This window comes from Dama dama, chromosome 9, assembly GCF_033118175.1.
Source record: "Dama dama isolate Ldn47 chromosome 9, ASM3311817v1, whole genome shotgun sequence".
Classification (NCBI taxonomy): domain Eukaryota; kingdom Metazoa; phylum Chordata; class Mammalia; order Artiodactyla; family Cervidae; genus Dama; species Dama dama.
In genome coordinates, this window is record NC_083689.1 from 52293810 (window position 1) to 52319651 (window position 25842).

At 41.3% G+C, this 25842-nt stretch overlaps 1 protein-coding gene and 1 non-coding gene across 3 annotated transcripts in view; both read left to right on the forward strand.

Annotated features, from left to right (window-relative positions):
- KDM3B (lysine demethylase 3B) overlaps window positions 1-25842 on the forward strand; it is a 56286-nt gene that overhangs the window by 22662 nt on the left and 7782 nt on the right. The window contains exons 7-20 of one of the 2 annotated variants that reach the window (XM_061151399.1): window positions 578-1177; window positions 4688-5924; window positions 6814-7015; window positions 9703-9917; window positions 10697-10849; window positions 16361-16468; window positions 17698-17825; window positions 18851-19130; window positions 19868-20124; window positions 22752-23018; window positions 23820-23991; window positions 24396-24486; window positions 24627-24757; window positions 25189-25308. In XM_061151399.1, coding sequence (XP_061007382.1) covers window positions 578-1177; window positions 4688-5924; window positions 6814-7015; window positions 9703-9917; window positions 10697-10849; window positions 16361-16468; window positions 17698-17825; window positions 18851-19130; window positions 19868-20124; window positions 22752-23018; window positions 23820-23991; window positions 24396-24486; window positions 24627-24757; window positions 25189-25308 — 3961 coding nt within the window. The remainder of the gene's footprint in view (window positions 1-577; window positions 1178-4687; window positions 5925-6813; window positions 7016-9702; window positions 9918-10696; window positions 10850-16360; window positions 16469-17697; window positions 17826-18850; window positions 19131-19867; window positions 20125-22751; window positions 23019-23819; window positions 23992-24395; window positions 24487-24626; window positions 24758-25188; window positions 25309-25842) is intronic. The other variant, XM_061151400.1, reaches the window with a different exon arrangement.
- Window positions 16949-17021, forward strand: TRNAW-CCA (transfer RNA tryptophan (anticodon CCA)). Its single transcript has one exon. It is a non-coding gene; the product is annotated as a tRNA-Trp (tRNA).

Sequence of the window (25842 nt, forward strand, 5' to 3'; positions counted from 1 at the left end):
ATACTTTCCAGTTTCTGTCAAACAAGGAGATAAATATAAAGCAGATTTTTTTTTTTCCACCAAGGGGCAAATAAGTTCCCAGACTAGCTTTATCAGTCCGTTTTTGTAAAAGAAATTCCACAAATTTTTAAAATCCTGGAAAAAGTCCATTTAAGAAAGGAGTACATCCTTTTCCTGCAGGAGCAGGAGAAGGAGGCGCAGAGCAGGGCGGCCTACATCTCTGCGCTCCCAGCGTCCCCGCACTGGCGGAGGGGCTTTGACGAAGACAAAGACGAGGACTTTTATAAAACTAAATAAAAAAAAAAAAAAAAAGAAAGGAGTACATTTCATTTAAGGGAAGTTTTGCCAAGTGAGTTAACCTCTAGTAACTATTATCTTGAATATGTGTGTGTAAATTGAACCACAGGAAGATTGGAACTTTTTAACAAAGGGGATGTCTTAGAGCTGGCATTGGAATTTGGCAATCTGTCCCAGCTTTGATTGTCTGCTTCTAGAGATGGGAAAGAGCTAATGGTTTATGGTTTTCACAGGATGGAAAGTCCCTTGTAATAAATCTTTTTTGAATTTTGTTTTGTAGGGGGGTACGTTAAAAGCAGTAAAATCTTCCAAAGGAAAGAAGAAAAGAGAGAGCATAGAGGGGAAAGATGGCCGGAGGAGGAAAAGTGCTTCGGACTCTGGGTGTGACCCTGCATCAAAGAAATTGAAAGGAGACAGGGGTGAAGTAGACAGTAATGGGAGCGATGGAGGCGAGGCAAGCCGAGGGCCCTGGAAAGGAGGGAATGCCAGTGGAGAGCCAGGGCTGGATCAGAGAATCAAGCAGCCACCGACTACATTTGTCCCCCAGATTAACCGCAACATTCGCTTTGCCACTTACACCAAAGAAAACGGCAGGACTCTGGTGGTGCAGGATGAGCCTGTGGGTGGGGACACACCTCTACCTTTCACTCCGTATTCTACAGCCACAGGTCAGACACCTTTGGCCCCAGAGGTGGGTGGAGCCGAAAATAAAGAGGCAGGAAAAACACTGGATCAAGTTGGCCAGTGTATGGTGGCTTCAGCAGCTGTGGTCACTACCGCCAGCTCCACCCCAACCACGGTGAGGATCTCAGACACTGGCCTTGCAACAGGGACTGGGCCGGAAAAACAGAAAGGCAGCTGGTCGCAGGCCCCAGGAGAGGTGAGTTGTTTCAGGGGCAGATTTCCAAGATGTGGGTTCACCCTTTCACCCTACTTTGTTCTTAACACATTAAAAAGCATCTCAGATGCCATAGGGAAGGAGTATTTCTGAGATGTGTTTAAATTGTATTCTGTGGATAGTCCTTTACTGCTTGTTGGACAAATGTGTATATTCTTAAAACTTTCTCAGCTCTTAAAAGTCACCTGAACAGTTGGGCTAATCAAAACTTGATTATACAATCCAATTTAATGTGTCGTTAAAATAGATCTAATGGGGAATCTTTTAAATTCAGTTATCTATTTAGTTCATGTAGTGGTTTAGCCTCCACCAGGCCTTTGAGAGGCAAGGTTAATGAATTATAGTGTTGGAAACAGTGAACACTATAATTAGGGCTATGTGAAAGCTACTATTACCAACCCATTTTCAGTTCATCATTTTCTATATTTTCCTTTGAGGCTGGGCCGCTTTGATATGACCATAGAAGGTTTTTTTCCCCTCTTAACTTAATCTTTTAAGCCTTACTTGGAAATTTTGATGAAATTAATCGTGGTAGTATCCAGCTTGCTAGGCTCTTTATCTGATATGCATATATTGTTGCTGAAATGGAACTTTTGTTAAATAAAGTTAACATCAAGTTGGCTCCCCAATCAAATTTGAAACAGTATCAAAATCAGTTTTTATATTCTTTTGGCTCTTATTTTGGTCACCAAAGTATGATTAATGATGCTGGCCATATTTTCTTTTCAAATTGGCTATTAATTCAAACTGGAATATGAACTACAAATAAAATACTAAATGACTTTTATAAATTATGTATAAGAAACTACTGTGTGCTAAGTACTGTATATTATAAACAAAGAATTGAAATCCTATTTAAAGGAGCTCACATCCTAAAATGGAATCGTTTTATAACAGTGTCATATAAAACATGACATATACATTTCATCTGACTTCTTCCCCTCCATAGCAGATCCAGTTTTTTAATCTTTAGTGTGCAGGGATGGGGAGGGAGGTGAAGTGCCAAGGCAGAAGAAGAGAAGGCCTGTAAATGCAAAGTTTACACTCTTCATGATTTGTTCTCTGTTAGTTTACCAGCATTCCCAAGAGAACTAGGTGGGGATCTTATGTGGATTTCTCCTCTTTTTAAGTCATCATATTGCCCACATTGATTAAAATTAGATCCATGTCAAAGGCAGAATAGATGTAAATGGGGATTACAAAACAGAGCAAATATTACATGCTTCATGAAGAGATCCACTGAATACTGTTGTTCTTGGAGTAGCAAATCTGAATAGATGAAGTGCAGATTCAGAGGGCATTTTCCAAGCAGGTCTGAGAAATTTCTGTGACTGTGTCAGTAACTTTACTAGTGGGTTAGCCTAGGTATTCTCTTGGGATATGATTTTTTTTTTCTTTTTTTTTTGGGGGGGGGGGGGCGGTGGATATGATTTAAAAGTCCAGAAATGGATGTTTCCATCATGAACCAGGGACACAGCCCATCAGGAAACTTCCTGCCCTAAAAATTGTGTTGAAATCAGTTTGTCATCACTTTCTTATAAGAAAAGGATTTGAAATTTAATCAGTTGTAGGAAAATGAAAGAGCATCCAATTATTTTTCATTCATGTGTGTATTTTTTTATATAATTTTATTTATTATTTAATATTTTTGTCTATGCTGGGTCTTCATTGCTGCACTGTCTTTTCCTCTAGTTGCAGTGAAAGGGCTTTTTACTGTGGTGAATTCTCTGGTTGCAGAGCATGGGTTCTAGGTGCTCAGACTTCAGTAGTTGAAGCACATGGGCTCAGTAGTTTTTGCTCCTGGGGTCTAGAACACAGGCTCAGTTGTGATGCACAGGCTTAGTTGCTCCACGACCATGTGGGATCCTCCTGGATTAGGGATGGAACCCATGTCTCCTGCACTGGCAGGAGGATTCTTTACCACTGAGCCACCAGGGAAGTCCATGTGTGTGTTTATTTTTAGAGAGTAACTTTAGTAGTGAAACCTGAGATCCTTATGCTCATTCCTTGCAGTCACGCAGGTGTCAAGGGACCTGGCCAGATCCAGCCAGTGAAACAACAGCATAGCATCAGTGCTGTGTCTCTCTATTCTCTTTTTATTTGGAGGAGTTTTAGGTCAGTGGTTTTTGGTTAGTGGGAAGGAAAAGAAAAAAGGAGCATGAACTAAGTTATTGAAATGCCATGAACTGGTCTCTGTAGCAGATGTTACCTGGAGGCAAGCCGTAGAGGGCCTGCCTGGTTCTCATGCTTCTTTGCCACCCTCAAAGAAAGTCCTAATGTAGACTCCTCTTACATAGTTAATGAAGAAACTACCCCCTAATCCCACTTTTTTTTGAACAACACCCTTTCATTTACTTGGTATATGTTAATTTTCTAAAAATTAAGTTAACACATAAAATTTACCATTTATACCATTTGAAGTGTACAGTATCACGGCATTTATATATTCACAATGTTATGCAACCATCACTACTACATAAAGAAATTTTCTTCTCCCCCAAGAGAAACTCCATATCTATTAAGCAGTCATGAAATAATTTTTATTTCTAATACTTTAAAGTGAATATAAGTATTATGTAAGTACTTGTACCTACCTGCCTATGGATATTTCTCTGTATTATCCACGTATATGAGTGTGTGATATACTACATGAAAGTGATTCTAACCCCTCTTTATGTACACATCCTTCTTTATCCAAATGCGGAAGTTAGCATTTTTAAGGTATAAAAAAAAGATTTTTTTTGTCATTCTCCAGTTTGTTATGCTGAATGCTTTTGTTGGTGGATGTTATCAGTATCTATAGTTCTCCACTTTGGAGACTTGTTAAATCATAATGATAACAGAAGTGTTCAGTAACTGGTATGTCTCTTTAATTTAGCACCTTTAGGTCTAACTTTTAAGAGAAACAGATAATTCAGCTTTTACGTTGACTTGGGTCCATCTTAACGATTTTCAGACAATTTCAGACAAGTGATTTTCCTTAATGTACAATGAGCTTTTCATAGGGCTGAAGTCACTTTTGTAAGAGTGGGCAATTTGCAATGACTTAAATCAACCAAAGCTTTAACCATAGCCCCTAAGGTCTTTGAGGTAGATTAATATTACAGGGTCACTAGTAATATTTCACTCTATTTCAAACTAAAAGCTCATTTATATTCGGGAACCCCTTTCTTCAGTTCCCTGGCAGAGTCTTCATTTCTAAATAGATAACTTAGAAGCCTACACAGCCTCCTGGTGCTTTGACCATCAGTTGGTTGACAGCCAAGGGTATCATTTCATCCTGCCATCTCTGTCTCACCTTGCTAAAGACCCCTCTGTGTTGTCTGTGGCAGTTTTCTTTCCTGGTGAAGTAACAGTTATAAGAGCAGTTTCCCTGGAATTGTAGGAGAGAAAAGTTGATTGACCCATAAGAAATGTTGGCTAGGTCCAAGAAGATATCATAAGATTGTCAAGAGAAGCCAGCATCACTAACTCTGGCTATCTTCTTTTCAGAATTCAAGGAATTCTATCCTGGCCTCTTCTGGATTTGGAGCATCTCTCCCGGGTTCATCACAAGCTTTGACTTTTGGAAGTGGAAGGAGCCAGTCCAATGGGGTTCTTGCCACAGAGAACAAACCTTTGGGCTTCTCTTTTGGCTGTAGCCCAGCACCAGAGTCTCAGAAAGACTCTGATCTCTCCAAAAACTTGTTTTTTCAATGCATGTCCCAAACTTTACCCACCAGTAACTACTTCACTACCGTTTCAGAGAATTTGGCTGATGATTCCTCCAGTCGAGACTCATTTAAACAAAGCCTTGAGAGCCTCTGTAAAGGGAGATCCACTCTCGGAGCAGACACTAAATCAGGCTCTAAGGCTGGCAGCTCTGTGGATCGGAAAGTGCCTGCAGAGTCCATGCCCACCCTCACGCCAGCCTTCCCACGGAGCCTCCTAAATGCCCGCACCCCAGACAGTCATGAAAATCTATTTTTACAGCCCCCGAAACTGTCCCGAGAAGAGCCTTCTAACCCTTTCTTGGCATTTGTGGAGAAAGTTGAACATAGCCCTTTCAGCAGCTTTGCATCTCAGGCCTCAGGTAGCTCTTCCTCTGCTACCACTGTCACCTCCAAGGCAGCACCCAGCTGGCCCGAGTCTCACTCCTCTACTGATTCGGCATCTTTAGCAAAGAAGAAAACCCTCTTCATCACAACTGACTCCTCCAAACTGGTGTCTGGTGTTCTGGGCTCAGCTCTTACCACTGGGGGGCCAAGCCTCTCTGCCATGGGGAATGGCCGCTCCAGTTCCCCCACCAGCAGCCTCACCCAGCCCATTGAGATGCCTACTCTCTCCTCCAGCCCCACAGAGGAGAGGCCAACTGTGGGGCCTGGGCAGCAGGACAATCCTCTCCTTAAAACCTTTAGTAACGTCTTTGGCAGGCACTCAGGCAGCTTTCTGTCCTCCCCAGCAGATTTTTCACAGGAGAACAAAGCTCCTTTTGAAGCTGTGAAAAGGTTCTCACTGGATGAGCGAAGCTTGGCTTGCAGACAGGACTCAGACTCCAGTACCAATAGTGACCTGTCAGATTTAAGCGACTCTGAGGAGCAGCTGCAAGCCAAGACCGGCCTGAAGGGGATTCCGGAGCACCTGATGGGGAAGCTGGGCCCCAATGGGGAACGCAGTGCTGAGCTGTTGCTGGGAAAAGGCAAAGGGAAGCAGGCCCCCAAGGGCCGGCCTCGGACTGCTCCCTTGAAAGGTGATCCTGCTGAGATTATCCATGGGCCTGGCTCTGGCACTTGCCTCAAATGCTTGCTGTGCTCTTGGGCAGCAGAGGCCCTCTTTTTGATGGAAAGTCCTATAATCTCATAGAATTACATAGTCCAAAGGGCGCAGTAGGGATCCCTCATCAGATCATCTGGTTCAAGGCAGGGTTGATTTAAACCAGCACTGTAAGAGGGATATCTGTCCTGTTAATGATAACCCCACAAAGTCTTGATAGTCTTGTTAATTTTGGTCAGGAGCTCTTTCCTCCCTTAGTGTATTTCTCCTGCCTTTGGTCCTTCCCCTTTAATGAACGTAGGGGAGTTACTCAGTACTAGTCTTTATTCTCACATAGCAGCCTTTAGTAGAGTTGATGAAGCAAGAGAACTGCTCCTCAGTTTGCTCCTGTCTGTCACATATTTATGGTTTTAAACCTCTTTCAAAAGCAATTAACTCCTGTGGAGTGAGGTTATGGTCTGAAATTGTGTAAAGACAAGTGTCTAAGAAAATGGCAAGTTACCATTCTCATTAAGATTTGGTTTCCCATAGAAACCCCAAGAGTTCCTGATTAGTAGAACAGTTGTATCCTGAGGGGCTGGTGGCAAGAAGCTACCTTCTGCCTTCTTGAGTTTTCCTCACCCATACTCAGTGTTGTTTCATTGTCATGGGGTACTTCCCACAAATTCTCCATGGTTTTTACTTCCCAGTTGAAGACTCTTTGTTCCCTCTGTTCCTTTCTGCCAAGGATGGACCTGATGGGCTCATGCCCATCCAGTGCAAGGAGTGACTCAGGTCAGGACAATGTCTGTCCTCAGGAGGATTATGTTTTTGCATCTCTTTTAAACCTTTCATGACCAACCATTTCTCTCTCTGCCTTCTCCCAGTGGGCCAGTCAGTGCTGAAAGATGTGAGCAAAGTAAAGAAGCTGAAGCAGTCCGGAGAGCCCTTCCTGCAGGATGGGTCGTGCATTAATGTAGCCCCTCACCTGCATAAGTGTCGTGAGTGCCGCCTGGAGCGGTATCGGAAGTTTAAGGAACAGGAGCAAGATGATTCCACTGTGGCCTGCCGCTTCTTTCACTTCCGGAGGTACCCAAACTCCTCTCTTCATCTCCTTCCCAGTTTCCTTAGTGATACATAACTTCCACTCTTTCTCTGAATTGGTAAACATATTTCAGCATCTTTTTCTTGTTTTCCTAAACTCCGTTGCTCTCAGAGTCTGTGCTAAGGTTCTGCCATCCCATTAGTTATTTAGGTTGTGAAATGATACATGACTTTGCCCTTAAGAGAACTGAAATTTACCAGTCTCACCTGCTGCCCCCTGAACTGTGTTATTATTCCTAACTTGAGTTCCATTTGAAACCAGTGATGTGAGCAGAAGGATGCCATTTTGTATTATAGATTTGCTTAACCAGTTACTCCTCTTTAGTGCTAGAGTAATTTGCGTCCCCTAAGAAAGAAGGGGAAGTAAGATTAGGAGATAACGTGAACCTTCTTTAAAATAGGGATAACTGTTGACAATCCTTGAAATGTCCCTTGCTTTTACCAAACAATAGCTATTTACTCACTTTGCTTCTGCTTGATAAACTTAGAAGAGGAATTTCTTCTAAGAAATCATTCAAGAGTCCTTGGTTTTTTAAATAAAAAAATCCAAGTGGTTTATCCATGTGGCATGGATTCACTTCTTCAGCAAATGTGTATTGAGCATTTAATGTGTGTCAGCTATTGTTGTGGGCATTGAGGATTAAACAGTACACAAAACCATCAAATTCCAGCCCTCCGGAGGCTTGTTAGGGATGCAGATAATAAATAAAAAAAACAAGTTTAACTATGAGGAAGATAAAGAAGGGAAAGAGGATTGATATGTGGGGAGGCTAGAGAGGCTACTTGATGGGGGACTTCCTTGGCAGTCCAGTGTTTAGGACTCTGCACTTCCCCTGCAGGGGGCACAGGTTCAATCCCTGCTTGGGAATCTAAGATCCCACATGTGGTGATGCCATGGGGTCCTAAAGAGTTGGACATGACTTAGCAACTGACCAACAACAATGATGGGGGGATTATTCCAGCTATTTTGGGAAATTCAGTTCAGTTCAGTCACTCAGTCGTGTCTGACTCTTTGCAACCCCAGGGACTACAGCATGCCAGGCTTCCCTGTCCATCACCAACTCCCAGAGCTTGCTTAAATTCATGTCCATTGAGTCTGTGATGCCATCCAACCATCTCATCCTCTGTCATCCTGGGAAAGGGCAAGGATTTCCAGGAGTTGGGCCATCGCCCACTTTTGGGTCTTTGATGGTTGGCCTCAGAACTGTGATGGCACTGGTGGGTGTGTCAGTTTACTTTGCTGATGTGTTCTAATGAGTGTATACTGAGGCTCAAAGGTCTAGTGGAAGTCACTCTGACATCTTGGACCTGTTTGTTCTAATCAGTTTATGTCGTGTTCCTTGGGCTATGTCGTTCTTTTAAAGTCTGTGCCCTCCCTCTTCCCTCCTGTTTCAGGATGAGGAGGAACTAGTAAAGGAGACTGAGAAGGAACAGCCAGTGAGGTATTCTGGAAGACAACTAAAGAATGTGTTTCTAGGAAGGAATAATGAACTCTGGCAAATGCTGGTGATTGGGTGTGGTCAGTTAAGGACAAAAAATGACCTTTGGATTTAACAGGGGGGAATGACCTTGTCAAAAACAGTTTTAGGACTTCCCTCACAGTTCAGTGGAAGACTCGTGCTTCCACTGCAGGGGATGTGGGTTCCATCCCTGGTCAGGAAGTCAAGATGTCATATGCCACACAGTGCAGCCAAAATAAAGTTTTGGTAGATTGATGAGAGGACATCTGAATGTTGTGGTTTAAGAGAAAATAAAAGAGAAAGGAACTGGTAACTATCAGTATAGACAAATCTCTTAAGAAACTTTGCTCTTACAAACAGATAAATGAAGGAGGATGTGGGATCAAGGGGACTGAGATAGCACATTCAAATACTGACAAGAGTGATTCAGTAGAAAGGAAAATCCCTGATTCAGTGGACATGACTTTGAGCAAACTCCAGGAAGACAGTGAAGGACAGGGAAGCCTGGCGTGCTGCAGTCCATCAGGTCACAAAGAGTCGGACACGCCTGAGCAACTGAACAACGACAAAAAGAAAGGAAAATAGATGTAGAACAGAGAATTAGTGAAGCGATGCCTATGCAAGAGAATAAGGTGTAGAGCAGAGGTGGGGAGATTGGTCTTCACTAGGAACTAGTTCATCCATAGTAGCAGAAGACGAGATGGAGTACATGGGGGCAGGTGTAGCAATGTGTGATAGTGTGGTGGGAGCTTGTGGGAATTCTCTCTTCTGGCTCCTTGCAGAAGTTTTTGAGTGAAATAATTAGCAAGGTCCTCGTGGGGAAAATAATACTGGAGTTTTGAAAAGAAAGAAGATATTAAACAAGCATTAAAGGCTCACCTGATGTAAGCAGACAGGCATTTCAAGTGTGACAGTGAGCACAGATCTGTATTTTTCTCTGGTCACATTTACTGGTGTGGTTGCTGGTATGGAATAAGTGGTTAGAGAAACTGGTAGACAGCTCTTTAAAGAACCTGGACCTAATAAGTGTTAACAATAAGCCTTTCTATTAGTGCATACTGTGTTGGTCAAATATGGTACAAGTTCTTAACTCTGCCTGATTCCTATTAAGTCTCACTTAATTTCTTTTAGGTCGTAGGATTTTTAAGTGGGTGTTGGTTTGCATGGTTGCTGCTATTTACTGTGTATTTGACTGTGTATTTCCTATCTCAGGTTGATCTTCACTCGAAAAGGTGTACTCCGAGTGGAAGGGTTTCTGAGTCCCCAGCAAAGTGACCCTGATGCCATGAACCTGTGGATTCCCTCTTCCTCCCTAGCAGAAGGAATAGACCTAGAAACCTCAAAATACATTCTGGCCAATGTTGGAGACCAGTTCTGCCAACTTGTGATGTCTGAGAAGGAGGCCATGATGATGGTGGAGCCACACCGTAAGGCACCCTCTTGCTTGTCTTCTAGGCAGTTCTAGTTGGAAACTCATTTTCTTTTGCTTAAAGTGAAGTGTGGAATGAGTGGCAGATAGCATTTTCTATGGATGAATTAAGGCTGCTAAAACTTCTATATGAAGTAAATTGAATAGCTAAAGCAATACCTATGCCTAGCAGTCCTCAGTCTTTTCATCTTTGGCATTTAACAGACTAAAATTTCGTTCCCTGTTTGTCTTTCATTTTTGTAGCACAGTTGCCATAATTTGCATTTTGATCCCTATTTGGGTTTGGTTCACTCTGAATATTTTCTTCGCTTTGAACTAATTTGTGTCAGTAAGTAGTAATACTTGATGGTTTGTGAATAGATTAAGTGCTACTGGTTGTTGTGTTTCATACCTTAAACCCATATTATTCATACATTTATGGTATTTCCATGTCTATGAGATACTATACCCTATTTCTAGACCAAGGAATATTGTACTATAAAATTATGCCCTATACTTAAAGAGAAAAATCCTCTTATTTCAAGCTTCCCCAATTTGAAAATTTTATAGTATCTATTAAGTGACAACATATGGCATTCATTCTCACTGACACTTGTTCAGAAATATTAGAAATTCCATGTTTTTGTTTCTCTTAACAATTATAGAAATACGAACTTCATGAATCTTTGAGTTTAATTGCTAGACAAAATGCTTGAATGGGAATCAGTGGATCTGGGATCTTTTGCTCTCTCTCAGGATGATCATTGCCAACAGTATTCCTCTTCCTTTTTCCACCAGAGAAAGTGGCATGGAAGCGAGCAGTCCGAGGTGTACGGGAGATGTGTGATGTGTGTGAAACAACCCTCTTCAACATCCACTGGGTTTGTCGCAAATGCGGATTTGGGGTCTGCCTTGACTGTTACAGGCTCAGGAAAAGCCGACCACGCAGTGGTGAGCAAATGTTGTCCTATACAGCTGAAGGTGAACTGTCAGTGGAGGTGTGGACTTGGAAACTGAAGCAGAAATAGCTATGGGCCCCTTCTTTAGCTTATGTTTTGTCACATTGGGAGGTCTTAAAATTGCCAATACTCCAGCTTAACTGAGAAGGTTAAAACTTTTAAAGTATACACTTCAAATGTTTTTAGTATATTCCCAAGTTTATATAGTTATCACCACTATCTAATTTCATTTTCATTGCTCCAAAAATGAATCTTGCGTTCAATAGCACTCACTCCCTATTCCTTCCCCCCTTAAACCTTGGTAACCATCAGTCTACTTACTGTGTCTATCAACTTACCTATTCTGTACATGTCATATAAATGGAATCATACAATATATGGCCTTCTGTGACTGGCCTCTTAAACTTAGCATTCTCTTTCAAAGTTTCATCCGTGTTATAGCACGTATTTCATTCCTTGTATTGCCAGGTAATATTCCATTGTATGGATATACTACATTTTCTTCATCCATTCTTTAGTTGATGGACATTTGGGTTGTTTCTGCTTTTGGCTGTTATGAATAGTGGAACATTTGTTACAAGTTTTTGTGCGGATGTGTGTTTTCATTTTTTTTGAGAATATATACCTTGTGGTAGAATTGATGGGGCATATGGCAGTTCTATGTTTAACCATTTCAGAAACTGCCAAACTGTATTCCCAAGTAGCTGCACCATTTTATAATTCCACCAACAATGTATGAGGATTGCAAACTTTCCACATCCTTGTCAACGCTTGTTATTATCTGTCTGATTATAACCATCATAGTGACTGTGAAGTAGTATATAGTGTGATTTTAACTTGCATTTCCCAGATGACTACTAATGTTGAGAATCTTTTCATGTGTTTTTTGGCCCTATGTTTATCTTCCCTGGGAAAATGTCTACTCAAATCCTTTGCTTCACTTTCTTTTTGCTTTATCTTATTACCTGCCAAGAATCTTCCTTGCCCCTTGACTTCATCATTCTTCCCTCTTCTATGATACAGTGTAACCATTGTAACAGTGATTTAGAGCTTAGACTACTGGGATCTGAATCCTACTTCTGTATCTTATCATACCACCTATGGTATCTTGGGCTAGTTACTTAACCCCTCAGACTCGTTTCCTTGTCTGTAAAACAAAGATAATACAAGTATGTCCCTCACAGCATTGTTTGAGGATTAAATGAGATAGTGTATGTCAAGTGGTTAACACATTCACTAGGTACTGCATGTTACACAGCTAAGATCTTCCACTTTTGCCCATGAAAGACAAACTTCTGTAGAAGTTGCCCTCCTATCATAAACAATAAGAAAATCAGACAAAATATACAAAACCACAGTTTCAGAGGGCTTCCCTGATAGCTCAGTTGGTAAATAATCCGCCTGCAATGCAATGCAGGAGACCTAGGTTCAATTCCTGGGTCGGGAAGATCCACTGGAAAAGGGATAGACTCCCCAGTCCAGTATTCTTGGGCTTCCCTTGTGGCTCAGCTGGTAAAGAATCTGCCTGCAATGTGGGAGCCCTGGGTTCGATCCTTGGGTTGGGAAGATCCCCTGGAGAAGGGAAAGGCTACCTATTCCAGTATTCTGGCCTGGAGAATTCCATGGACTGTGGGGTCTCAAAGAGTCAGACACAACTGAGCGATTTTCACTTTCACACTTTCACAGTTTCAGATATTGGACAACAGGCAGCTTGAGTCTGTATTCCCTCAGAAAAATGAAGAAACAAGGTGAGTCCTACAGTTGCCCCAGTTTACTGCCTGGAGGCAGTTTCTAGCCTTACCACAAGGAAAGGCAATTAAAATAAAGTTTGGCAATCTCACAAGTTCAGACCAAGATTAAAATCTGAGAAGAGTGAGGCAGTGTACTGAAGTGCTACAGAAAGAACACCAGATCTAGAGAAATCATCTCAATTTTTTTTTATTATATAGTGGTCTGCACATGCATCAGAGGAAACTGTCCTCAAGCCATTCAACTGAATAGTATACAGAACTCACAATTTGTATTCCCACCAGCCAGAGTGGAGAGACATTGGATAGAGTCCAAAGGGGTCACACCCTTTGTAGTAGAACTAACATAGTCCCAGAATAAGGTTGCTCTGGAGCTGCCATAATGAAGTATAGAGCACGACTTGGAAGGATCAAATTCATCTGCAAATTGCTTAGTTATACGCTACAGTAAAACCAAACATTCTTTAAAGGATTACACAAAATCCAGTACTCTGAAACGTAAAACTCACAAAGCTCTGCATTTGGTGAAGAAAGATCTGGTGTACAGAAAAGAATAATGCAACCAGTATAATACAACCAGTAATCTGGGAGGAAGAAAACAATTGATAGAACAAATCCAGAAATGACAGTGATGATGGAGTTATTGTAAATGGACCTTAAAACAGCTATTAAAATAACTTTTAATATGCTTGGACATAAAGGAAAACATAATGAGTAACATAGAAGACATGTAAAAGACAGATGAAACTTCTAGAGATGAAAAGTATCTCAGAAAAAATTACACTAGGTAGGATTAGTGGCATATTAGATACTGCAGAAGAAACAGTGAACTTGAAGACATAAAATAAAAACTATAAAAAACTGAGTACAGACAGAGGACTTAAATTTATAAGTTGAAGAGTGCCTTGTTGAACTACCAGATACATTAGGTAGTCTCCCAAACAAGTAAGTGGAGTTCCAGAAAGAGAAAGGGCAGGAGAGCAGAGATAGAAAAAGTATTGGAACAAATAAAGCCAAAAATTTTCCAAATTTGATGAAAAAGCTATAATATTACAAGTCCAACAATAATCCTCAAATGAAAAAGACATTAAGAAAAACACACCAAAGCACATCCTAATTACTTACTGAAAAACAGTGTGGTAAAGAGAAAAGCTGAAAAGCACAAGAGGAAAAGCACATTATGTAACAAAGATAAGAATGATAGCTAACTTGTCAGAAAACTATACTCTAGAGGCAATGGAACAGCATTTTAAAGTGCTGAAAACAAACCTGTTAGTCTAGAATTCATACCTAGTGGAAATATCTTTCTAGGGTGAAATAGTTTTCCAGGAATGGAAAAAGTGATAGAATTCATCATTCTATCAGCAGCAGACCCATGCTGCAAAGTTAAAGGTAGTGACTCAGGCAGAAGAAAATGATACAATGTGGAAATTTGGATTTATACAAAGGAATGAAGAATGTGCTACATGGTAAATATGTGGGTACATATAAAAGACTTTTTTTCTTATTTTTAATCTTTTTAAAATAATAATTGTTTAAAGCAAAAGTAATAGCAATATAGGACTTCCTTGGTGGTACAGTAGATAGGAATCCACCTACCAACATGGGTTCGATCCCTGGTCCAGGAAGATTCCACATGCTGTGGAGCAGCCAAGCCCATACGCCACAACTACTGAACCCACACTCTAGAGCCTGTGAGCCTCAACACTGAGCCCAAGTGCTACAGCTGCTGAAGCCCATGTGTGTAGAACCTGTGCTCTGCAACTAGAGACGCCACTGCAACGAGAAGCCCGCATACCACAGGGAAGACTAGCCCCTGCTACAGTAGACCCAGTACAGCCAAACATAACTGACTAGATAGATAAATAGTTTCAAAAAAAGACAAGGAAGGGCTTCCCTGGTGGCTCCGTTAGAAAGAATCTGCCAGCCAATGCAGGAGACATGGGTTCAATCTCTGGTCAGGGAAGATCCCACATACTGTGGAGCAACTAAGCCTGTGCGCCACAGCTGATTGAGCCTGTGCTCTCAAGCCCGGGAGCCACAACTGCTGAGCCTGTGTGCCGCAGCTGCTGAAGCCCGAGTGCCCTAAAGCCCATGCTCTGCAACAAGAGAAACCAGTGCAATGAGAAGCCCGCACACTGCAGCTAGAGAGTAGCCTCCACTGTCTGCAACTAGAGAAAAGCCCACACAGCAACTAAGACCCAGCACAGCCAAAAAATTAGAACATTAAAAAGACAAGGAAAAGCATCTGGAATCTTCCTGGACCAGGGATCAAACCCAAGTTCCTTGCACTGGAAGTGTGCCACCAGGGAAGTCCCCACAACCCAGTTTTTAAATGGGAAAAATATTTGAACAGATACATCATCAAAGAAGATAGGTCAATGAAAAATAAACACATGGAAAAAACTGTCATTACTTACTAGGGAAATGCAAATTAAAACCATAATGAGAAACCACTATCCCCACTAGGGTGGATAACATTTTTAAAACTGAGAGTGCAAAGTGCTGTCAAGGATATGGAGCAACTAAAACTTACTAAACATTGCTGGTAGGGATGCAATTTGGTACCATCACTTTGGAAAACAGTATATCTATTTCTTTATAAATTTAAACATCAACTAGCATTCTACTAGTATGTATAAGGGAAATGAAAATATGTCCACACAAAGTCTTGTGCTTGAATGTCTGTAGCACTTTATTCATCAGTTCAGTTCAGTCGCTCAGTCATGTCCGACTCTTTGCGACCCCATGAATCGCAGCACACCAGGCCTCCCTGTCCATCACCAACTCCTGGAGTTTACTCAAACTCATGTCCATCAAGTCGGTGATGCCATCCAGCCATCTTCATCCTCTGTCGTCCCCTTCTCCTCCTGCCCCCAATCCCTCCCAGCATCAGGGTCTTTTCCAATGAGTCAACTCTTCACATGAGGTGGCCAAAGTATTGGAGTTTCAGCTTCAGCATCAGTCCTTCCAATGAACACCCAGGACTGATCTCCTTTAGGATGGACTGGTTGGATCATAGTAGCCAATAATTGGAAACAGTCCAACTATTCACCAATAATTGAAAGCAGTCCAACTATTCATGAGTGGGTAAACAAAATGTGGTACATCCAAACTGTGGAACAGCACTCAGATATAAAAAGGAATGAATTATTTATACATGGAACAATATGGATAAATCTCAAAATCATTATGCCAAATGAAAATATCTCAACACAAATGACAGATGACATACCATATGTTTCCAGTAATATGAAATTCTAAAAGAAGCAAAACTTTCGTGTTAGAAATTTGATCATTAGTGGCCAGGGTTTGAGGAAAGGGTATTGACTGCAAAGGGCTAAAGGAAACTTTGGGAAGGAATAGTAATGTTCTAAATTCTGAATGTCACACAGTTTTCTACAACTAGATACCTTTGTCGAAATTCAAATATATTTGAATTTGAAGCGTACACTTTAAATTGTTGAACTAATTTTATGTAAATTATACCTCAGTGAAGCAGTATTTTTAAAAGTTAAGGACTTCCCTGTTGGTCCAGTGGTTAAGACTCTGCTTTCACAGTAGGGGGCATGGTTTTTATCCCTGGTTGGGGAACTAAGGTCCCACAAACTGTATAACCAAAAATAAATAAAAGTTAGCTGTGATCTTCTTTGACCCATGAGAAAATTGGCCTTTAGAGTCTGAAACTCTCACTCACTGAGAGAGATACATCTTCTGACCCTCATAAATAGGAAAGTCATTCATTTCTGTTTCAGAGACAGAAGAGATGGGTGATGAAGAGGTTTTCTCCTGGTTGAAGTGTGCAAAGGGGCAGTCCCATGAACCAGAGAATCTCATGCCCACACAGATAATCCCTGGCACAGGTAAAAGGCATTCCTTTTTTAGATTTGGTGGGAGAAAAATATTTTTAAGTTATAATGTATACACTATAAAATTTGGTAAAATGGTTTATGTCAGCTTGACTGTTTTTAAGCTTCACAAGATTTCTCTGAGACTTTGAATCTTCAGAAATGTTAGATTGATTATATGCCACCAGGGCACATACTTTACCTCACCTTGCTGGGTGTAGGGGTGTATTGCTTTTCAGATGTCATTTTACATTCCTATGGTCAGCAGGGCCAGAATAGAAAAAACCTGTCTTGGAATTCTTTGGTGGTCCAGTGATTAAGACTCTGTGCTGTCTCTGCTGAGACAAACTCTGCCCGGGTTTAAGCCTGGTTGGGGAACTAAGATCCTGCAAACTGTGTAACATGGCAAAAAGAAAAAAAGGAAAGAAAAAGCTAGTCCCCTGGCTTCCAGAAAGACCTTTGTTTTTAGGCTTATAAAAATCCAGCTGAGGGACTTCCCTGATGGTCCAGTGGTTAAGATTCCATGCTTCCAATGCAGGGGGCCTGGGTTCAATCCCTGGTCAGGGAACTAAGATCCCGCATACCCCATGGTGCAGCCAAAAATAAATATATTTAAAAAAAAAAAAATCCAGCTGAAGCTAATCAAAGCTCTTGAAACCATGAAGAAGGCAGCTTGCCAGTAGGAAGGAATGGTCATATGGCAACTTACTTCAGTGATTCCTCCAGAAAGTCTATTTCCAGCTTCCATACTTTCACTAACATACTTTCACACACTGAAGCTGGTGAATCCCCTGCCTATAGTCTCCTTCACTTTGGGGAACCACCCCCTGTATCTTTATACCCCAGTGTATGCAAGCAGAATAGCTTCCAACTTATAGTAAAGTACCTAAATCTCAAGTATACTTTTCAAAACGTTTATATACGCTTGAATATTAAGGAATCTACCCTTAGAGTTTCTGCTGAAGGACACCTTGTTAATGTTTACTAGAGGAGGGAGGGAGTGTAGCTTAGTGGTTAAATGTGTATGGAACATTAGTGCTAGATAGACCTGGGTTAAAGTCTTAGTACTTTCACTTACCAACTTTATGTACTTAAGCAAATAACCTAACTTCCCTGAGTCTCAGTTTCATCATCAGAAATCAAGGGTACAAGTTGCTACCTCATTGAAATGTTGTAAGGCTTGAGAGAGATAATGTAAAGTATTCCAAGGTTGATTATTATTATTATAATTATCTTTTTTCCAGCTCTTTACAATATTGGAGACATGGTACATGCTGCCCGGGGCAAGTGGGGAATTAAAGCAAACTGCCCTTGTATTAGTCGGCAGAACAAATCTGTATTGAGACCTGCTGTCACTAATGGGATGTCACAGGTAAAATGGTGTGAAAAGTGGTGTTTCTCACAGGTAAACTGAGAGAAACTTAAGTTCTTTGTTCCAGGCTACTCTTGGATTCCTGGGCAACTAGGGGATAGGGAAGCCTGTCTAGAGAGAGCACATACAGTTACTGGAGGGATTTAAATTCCCCCTAACTGGTGTGAGTTTCTTTTCATTTGTCTTTAAAACCAGTTCAGGCTTGGTTGAAGTAGCACAAAGAGATTCTTCGCATCTTGTCAGGATTTATACCTCAGGGTCTTTATGCAGATAAAGAGTATAGAAAAGGTCACTAGGAATACAGTCTTATCTGTGTGCATGGACCCTGCCTTGTCATGTTAGGTACTGAGGAAAGAAACATGAATATTGGCCCACTGATCTGGGATCATTCCACCTGAAACCATCCTAAGCCTTCATAGAGAGGCAGTAATTTTCCCATTTTCTGTCAGGTGGAGGTCATTCTAGTTTGATGGTGACCACTAAGAATAAGACATTATTTAAAAACAAAAAACACACTGCTTACTTTTGGAGGACTTTCCAGGAATGCTACACGTGATCAATAAGAGGTACAAGGATTAACCCTGAGAAATCTCAAGATATGTTTTCAGTAGAGTTGATATATTAGAACACATCATCTGGAAAATTTTAACAACAGAATTTGAGCATTTATGTATGCCAGACACTGTGCTGAGCTCTTTGCATATACTATCTCATTTGATCCTCAGAGCAGCTTTGTGCAGTCAGGTTCTGATCACCGATTTGCCATTGTAGAAATTGAGCCTCAGGCATGCCAAACAAAAACCCTGTCTTGTTCATTGCTCTTTCCATAGAACCTAGCATAGTTTCTATCACATATAGGACTCAATAAATATATATTAAATTAATGAGTGAGTGAAATAGCAGTTTATGGGACAATTCCAAATTGCTTTCCCAGACTTATTTAGTGTCATCAGTCCTTACTATTTGCATTGTATTTTTTCTACACAAGGACAGCACTTTAATCATTTTGGCGTTCTGTGCTATAGCTTCCTAGCATAAACCCTAGTGCCTCTTCTGGAAATGAAACCACCTTCTCAGGCGGAGGAGGAACTGCACCGGGAACACAACCAGAGACAGACCATGTTCCCAAAGCCGACAATACTGACAGCAGATCAGATGAGCCTCTGAAAGCAGACAGTTCGACATCAAATAGCAATAGTGAGCTAAAAGCCATCAGGCCCCCTTGCCCCGACACAGCCCCACCCTCCTCTGCCCTGCACTGGTTGGCGGATTTAGCAACTCAGAAGGCTAAAGAAGAAACAAAAGGTGAGATGAACACAAGCCCCTGCCCTGCCTGTCGGTAGAACACTTGAGTTATTCTGGGATTCTTCAAACTCACACATTACCATCCACATTTTTGAAGCATGCTGCTTGCTTTCTCTGGCCGATCACGTAAAATGAGGGAATCTCTTTCAACTTCTTAATAGAAGTGGAGCTTTTTTAAAAAGGCACATGCCTGGGCTCTAGCCCAAACCTCTTTAGTCAGAATTGATGTGAGGTTTTTAACAATCTTCCCAGATTGCCCTGTTATTAAGCCAGTATTACTAGCCAGGAAGGCTAGACTTGTCTTTTGATGGGCACAAGAATCACCTGGGGAATCCTTAAAAATGAAGATTCCTATGCCCCACCAGAACTATTAAATGAGAATCTCCATTTTTAACAAGCATTCCAGGTGATTGCAAGTATTCCAGATTACAAGTGTTCTGGAGACTCACTTGAAGAAACACTGACTTAGAAAGTGAGGGAGACGAAAGATGAATGGGAACAAAAGGAAGTTTGAAATCCAGATCTGGAAAAGAAAGGAAGAAGTAGGAGAGCTTCTCCTTGGCCATGAGACTTGCCATAGTCATAGCTCATCAGGCTTGGCCCAGACAGGCTGTATGTAGTTTGGGGGGCAGGGGAGGGGAGAGTCTTTCTTCTTTTCCACTTAGCTGATTTTTAGGAGGCAGTTGCCTGCTGGGTATTCCTTGTGCCTAATGCTATTCCTGGTTATGTTCTTACAGAAGCAGGGTCCCTGAGGTCGGTGCTCAATAAAGAGTCTCATTCACCCTTTGGGCTGGACTCGTTCAACTCCACTGCAAAGGTCTCTCCGTTGACTCCAAAGCTTTTTAACAGTCTGTTACTGGGTCCCACTGCCTCCAACAACAAAACTGAAGGCTCTAGCCTTCGAGACCTCCTCCACTCCGGGCCCGGAAAGCTTCCTCAAACCCCCTTGGACACAGGCATACCCTTTCCCCCGGTCTTCTCTACATCCTCAGCAGTAAGTGTCCTCCCTAAAACTCTAGCCTTTGCTGCTTTTCCATGGAAGAACCATCAGAAAAAGATCTGCTAACTAGGTTAAAGGGTATAGAGTGACTTGTGTTCTCTACACTATCAGTCCCAGCTGATAAGATCTTTCTTTATATTGAGTTTGGGGAATGTTTGAGATCCTTTTAGGTAGTAAAGCTTTTGTGCCATGTTAGGAAATCACTTAGAAACTGAGGCATTGGAATTTTTCAGTCATCAGCAGGAATCACTTTATTTTCTTGATGATAACAGATAGCTAATTTTTTTTTAACATAGGCAATACATTTGTGTGGTATCCTCTTGGATATCTAATAGATACCTCCAACTTAACACGTCTAAGACCATGTGGTCTAACATGTCTTAGCGTCTAAGACTAATGCCTGTAAACTTGCATTTCCTTTATTTTTTCCCTCTCTTGGTCAGTGGGTTTCCAATTGCTTGGCCAAAAGTCTTAGAGTCATTTGGGACTCCCCTCTCACATTTTGTGTCTAATCTGTTAGCATATCCTTTCAGTTTGATTGCTAAAATGTATTCGTAGCACACCCATTTCTCATCAGCTCCCCTGCTTCCCCATTCTAATCTGAGATAACATCCTCTGTTGCCTGAATTCTTGCAGTAATCTCCATTTCTTCCCTTTCCACTCTACAGTCAGTTTCAACAGAGCAGTTAATATGATCCTTTTAAGATATAAATCATATCTTATCACCTCTGCTTAAAATCTTTCAAGGACTTCCAATTTCATAATAAAAACAGAGTCCTTTCAGTGGACTAAAATGTTCCAGCCCTATCTACTCCTCACTTCCCTGACTTCAACTACCACTCTTCATTGTCCACTCTTGCTCTGGCCACACCCACCTTCTTGCTTTTCCTTGGACATCGCTAGCCATGCTCTCTTCAGAACCTTTATATGTGTCCTTTTCTCCACTGAGAGCTGTCTTTTCCATGTCACCACATGGCCTGCTTCCTCATCAGCACCCTCTCCTCCTTTCTGAATTGTTACCTCTTCAGTAAGCCTTCTTTTTAGATTACCCTTTTTTAAAGTCCATTCCACTCCCATCCTCCACTCATATCTGTTTCCTCTGCACCTATAATCATCTGACTTACTGTGTTTTATTTATTTTCTGTCTCACCACTTAAAGGCATTTTTGTCTTTTTTTTTTTTTCCATGCTGTGCGGCTTTTGGGATCTTATTTCTCCAACCAGGGATTGAACTGGGTCCCCAGCAGTGGAAGCACAGAGTCCTAACCACTAAACTGCTAGAAACTCCCCATTTTTGTCTGTTTTATTCACCTGATAGCCATAGTGCCACAATGTTCGATACATAGGTATTTAGCAAGCATTTACTGAACAAATAAATTCAAAAGATATAAAATTTAAATTTCAAAGATACAGTGAAAAGGCTTCTTCTCGCTCTTGCCTCCCCTTTGTAGGCAACCACTGTTTCATGATTGTCCTTTCTGTGATATTAAAATACATTCAGTATATAGTTTTTTCCTCCTCTTTTTACACAGATATTTTTATACATTGCGTCTTTATTTTCAGTTTATGTATTTCAGAGATCATTTCAAACAAGTACATAAACATGTTTCTCATTCTGTTTTATGACTGACTGAAATTTGATGATAGTCGAGCCCTGTACAGTGTGGGTTATTTGTTTCTCTTTTGGATAAATGCCCTCCAAAATTACGTTGAGCTCTGTTTTATTTGTACTTGGCTTGGACTCCCAGTTCTCCTTTTCCTTTTTAAATTTTCCAAGGATGTTATATGGTTACATATACTTTATAGAGATAATGATTAGTGATACTTAAGACATTGGGTTAGACAGTTTACAGAAGCCCTCCCCTTCCTTCACGTCTGTGATCTTAGGTTTGTCACTTTCATCTCTGGGCCTGAGCTTTCCCACCAGCCAAAACAAATGAGAGATTCTTGGTAGGGGACAAACTGAGGAGTGGGAGACTACTTTCAGAATATACAGTTCTCTTGGATACAAACATTTAGTGGGTACACTCCCCAGTAAAAAGTCACTGTGTTGGAAAGTCACCTCAGTTACTTAATTGAAGTATTATATCCCTTGAACCTGCTGGCCAGAGAAAATGTATAACCCTCAAAGTAAATGATCTTTTTCACTCAGCTATAGCATTTTGTGATCCGTAAAGTCTATGTGCATATGCTTAAAATGGGCCTCAATGCCAAAGATATTTCTTTGTTTGTTTTTTTTTTTTGGCTGTACCATGCAGCATGTGGGATCTTCCCTGACCAGGGATTGAACTTATGCTCCCTGCATTGGGAGCACAGACTCTTAACCACTGGACCATCAGGGAAGTCCCCAGAGATATTTCTTAGGTCTCAAATCTCTTGCAATAGAGGGGATTTTTCTGTATTTTTCTTTCACAAATAAAAAACAGAATACATGAAGGCCAGGAAAATGTAAGATATTGACTTAATAGATTCCCCTTCCAACCACAAAAGACTTCATAATAATTTTTATGAAATTGAATCAGGTAGATTAGAACTCCATGTGAATAAAACTGTGAGACTGTTTTTTAATACTCTACTGATGGTGCCTCAGTCATACTAACCTGATGGATTTGTGTCTGGCAGGGAGTGAAGAACAAGGCCAGCCTACCCAACTTCCTTGACCACATCATTGCCTCAGTGGTAGAAAATAAGAAAACCTCAGATGCTGCAAAGCGGGCCTGTAACTTGACTGATACCCAAAAGGAAGTGAAGGAGATGGTGATGGGGTTAAATGTGCTGGACCCCCATACCTCTCATTCCTGGCTCTGTGATGGAAGACTTTTGTGTCTTCATGACCCCAGCAACAAAAACAATTGGAAGATCTTCCGGGAGTGTTGGAAGCAAGGCCAGGTAAGCAAGAATAAGCAGATCCCAGGGTTGGCTGTCTACCTGCCCACCCACCAAAGCTAGCAGGATAGTTTCAGTTCTCTCTGGGAGATACTCTGCCAAGGAAATTTAGATATACAGTAAGTTTGTTGTAGACAGCCTTGCTACTTTGAGTTTTCTTTGATTTTTGAAAATCAGAAGATTCATAAAATACACTATGGATCTTTTTTCTTTCTCAGCTGTGTAGCTCTGTGTTCTTAAAAGTGCAGTTGAAATTCCTGTGAGGTGGTGATATGGCATTAATGACACCTTTAGAGGAAAATCCTTAAGTGAGATATGGGGTGAGGCAAGAGTGGGTGGAAGTGGGTGGTACTTTTCTAGGTAAATGTTTCAAGACCACACAAGTCTGTGTGATAGTGTGATAACACTTCCTGAGTTTTATACATTAGCAGGTGTGAGGAAGGAGGAGTTTATGGAATTGTCTAGATAGTTTTTCATATGAGATGTGAGGGAGTATTCTGAGTTGCATTTGTTGGCTTTTCATCCTCTCACCTCAAATTAGTGGTACATATCAGGGCAATAAAAGTGATTTCTCTGGAATGCACCCCCACCCCCACCCTGTGAGAATCAAGTATAGTAACAGAATAGAAGTGTTTTCATTTTCTGTAGCTGACATGTTGAATCCATGGATTCTGAAACTGGGAGGGATCAATAAGTCATCATGGAGAAGAAGAGGTTGTCCTCAGGAAACCCTCCTATTCTATCCTTAGCCCTGCATTAAGTGTTTCCTACATGGCGGTGATTAAGATACTCTTGTTTCCACAGCCAGTGCTGGTTTCAGGGGTACATAAAAAGCTCAAGTCTGAACTCTGGAAGCCAGAAGCCTTTAGCCAGGAATTTGGAGACCAGGATGTGGACTTGGTGAACTGCAGGAACTGTGCTATAATTTCTGATGTGAAAGTTCGGGATTTCTGGGATGGCTTCGAGATCATATGCAGTAAGTAGCTTTGATATCTGGTTCTATAAAAGCAGACTGGAAAGTAAGCATCTATATGCCCAGCCCTACCCCTAAAATAGCAAATTATTGATACATCCTCTTAGTGGGAGAAATAGTCTATCATGGTGGCAACCAGGTAGCTCTCATGGCAATCACATGTCTCCCAGACCTTACCTGGACTTAAGCACATGATCACATGGGCTGTGTGGGGCACTTTCACTTTGAGATGGAAAAACTCACCATGGTTTTTCTGTGGGTGAGGAAAACAAAGCCCACGTAATCCATTATAGAGATTTGCAAACTAAAAAAAAGAGAGAGTCTAGTCTTCTAAACCTTTTAGTCACTGGAGAATCAGGAAATAGCCAACCCAGCAGATGTTTGTAGGAGTGCTTTCTGTCTTCCAGAGCGATTAAGGTCAGAAGATGGGCAGCCAATGGTGCTCAAACTCAAGGACTGGCCTCCTGGGGAAGATTTTCGGGACATGATGCCAACAAGGTTAGTGAACTACAGTAAGTCATCTTGAGAGACTTGTGCTTTGCTGAAGCCATCACAAAGTAATCACAGAAAAGTAAGCTCCACCTCTTTGCCTTTTTTCCCCTGTAACAACCTAAGTCATCTCTTATGCTTTTTTGTAGGTTTGAAGATCTGATGGAGAACCTTCCTCTGCCAGAATATACCAAGCGAGATGGCAGGCTCAATCTGGCCTCCAGGCTGCCCAGTTATTTTGTAAGGCCCGATCTGGGCCCCAAGATGTACAATGCCTACGGTATGAGGGAGAGGCCATAACTGATCTTTTTGGACACTCTTGTTTACATTTTACCTGAAGAGGGAGATCTGTAATCAGTGTCTTGTGTAGAGATGATAGAGGGCAGAGTGACAGGTGCTGAAGAAGTTGACAATATCCAGGATGGTTTTGAATGTTTGCTTTTATCATTGATTTACATAGCAGCCCTATGAGCCCAGTCCATAAAACATACATTACAGCCTTAGAAAGATTCCTCTCAGAGACTCCATCCAAGGAATTTCCATGACAGTCCAATGGTTAAGATTCCATGCTTCTATTGCATAGGGCGTGGGTTCAATCCCTGGTCAGAGAAAGATCCTGCATGCCACGCCACTCAGCCAAAAATGAAAAAAATAATTATAATAATACAGAATATTGCCACTTCACCTTGTGTATCTTCCTTTTATCTTCAGGCTTGATAACAGCAGAAGACAGAAGAGTTGGCACAACAAATCTTCACTTAGATGTGTCTGATGCAGTTAATGTGATGGTGTATGTTGGGATCCCCATTGGGGAGGGTGCTCATGATGAAGGTAAGATTTCTAGAACTCACTGCTTCAGGAGGGTGAGGTTTAGCCTCAGAAGTAAAATGGGATGTCTTTCTCCTCAGTCAGGGCTAGTTGCTTTTTCTTAAGTCTCCACCAAACATGATACATTGTAGGCGCACAAAGGGGTGATTGTAGCGAAGAAGAGTGGTACTTGTGTGTCATCAACCAGAGTTATTCTGTCTCTGGGAATGCTGCCCCTTAACACTGAGTGTGTAGCATCACAAAGAGGAAAAAGAAAAAAGGGCAAATTGGCCTACTTCGTCCAGTAGCCAGTTCAGCTGTGGGGTAACAGATGATAAAGCCAGGTCATTTGCACAGAAATGAAGAATAAAACTGATACTTTGCTGCATTTGCACTGTCTGCTATTTTGGTGTAAAATTAATATGTGTTAATTGTGCAGGTTTCAGAAAACAAAATTTTAAAGAAGAAAATAACTCAAAATCTCAAAGTTCAAAGATAATCAATGTCATTACTTTGGTAATATTTTCTGCCACACATTTGCTTTTGATGCTTCACACC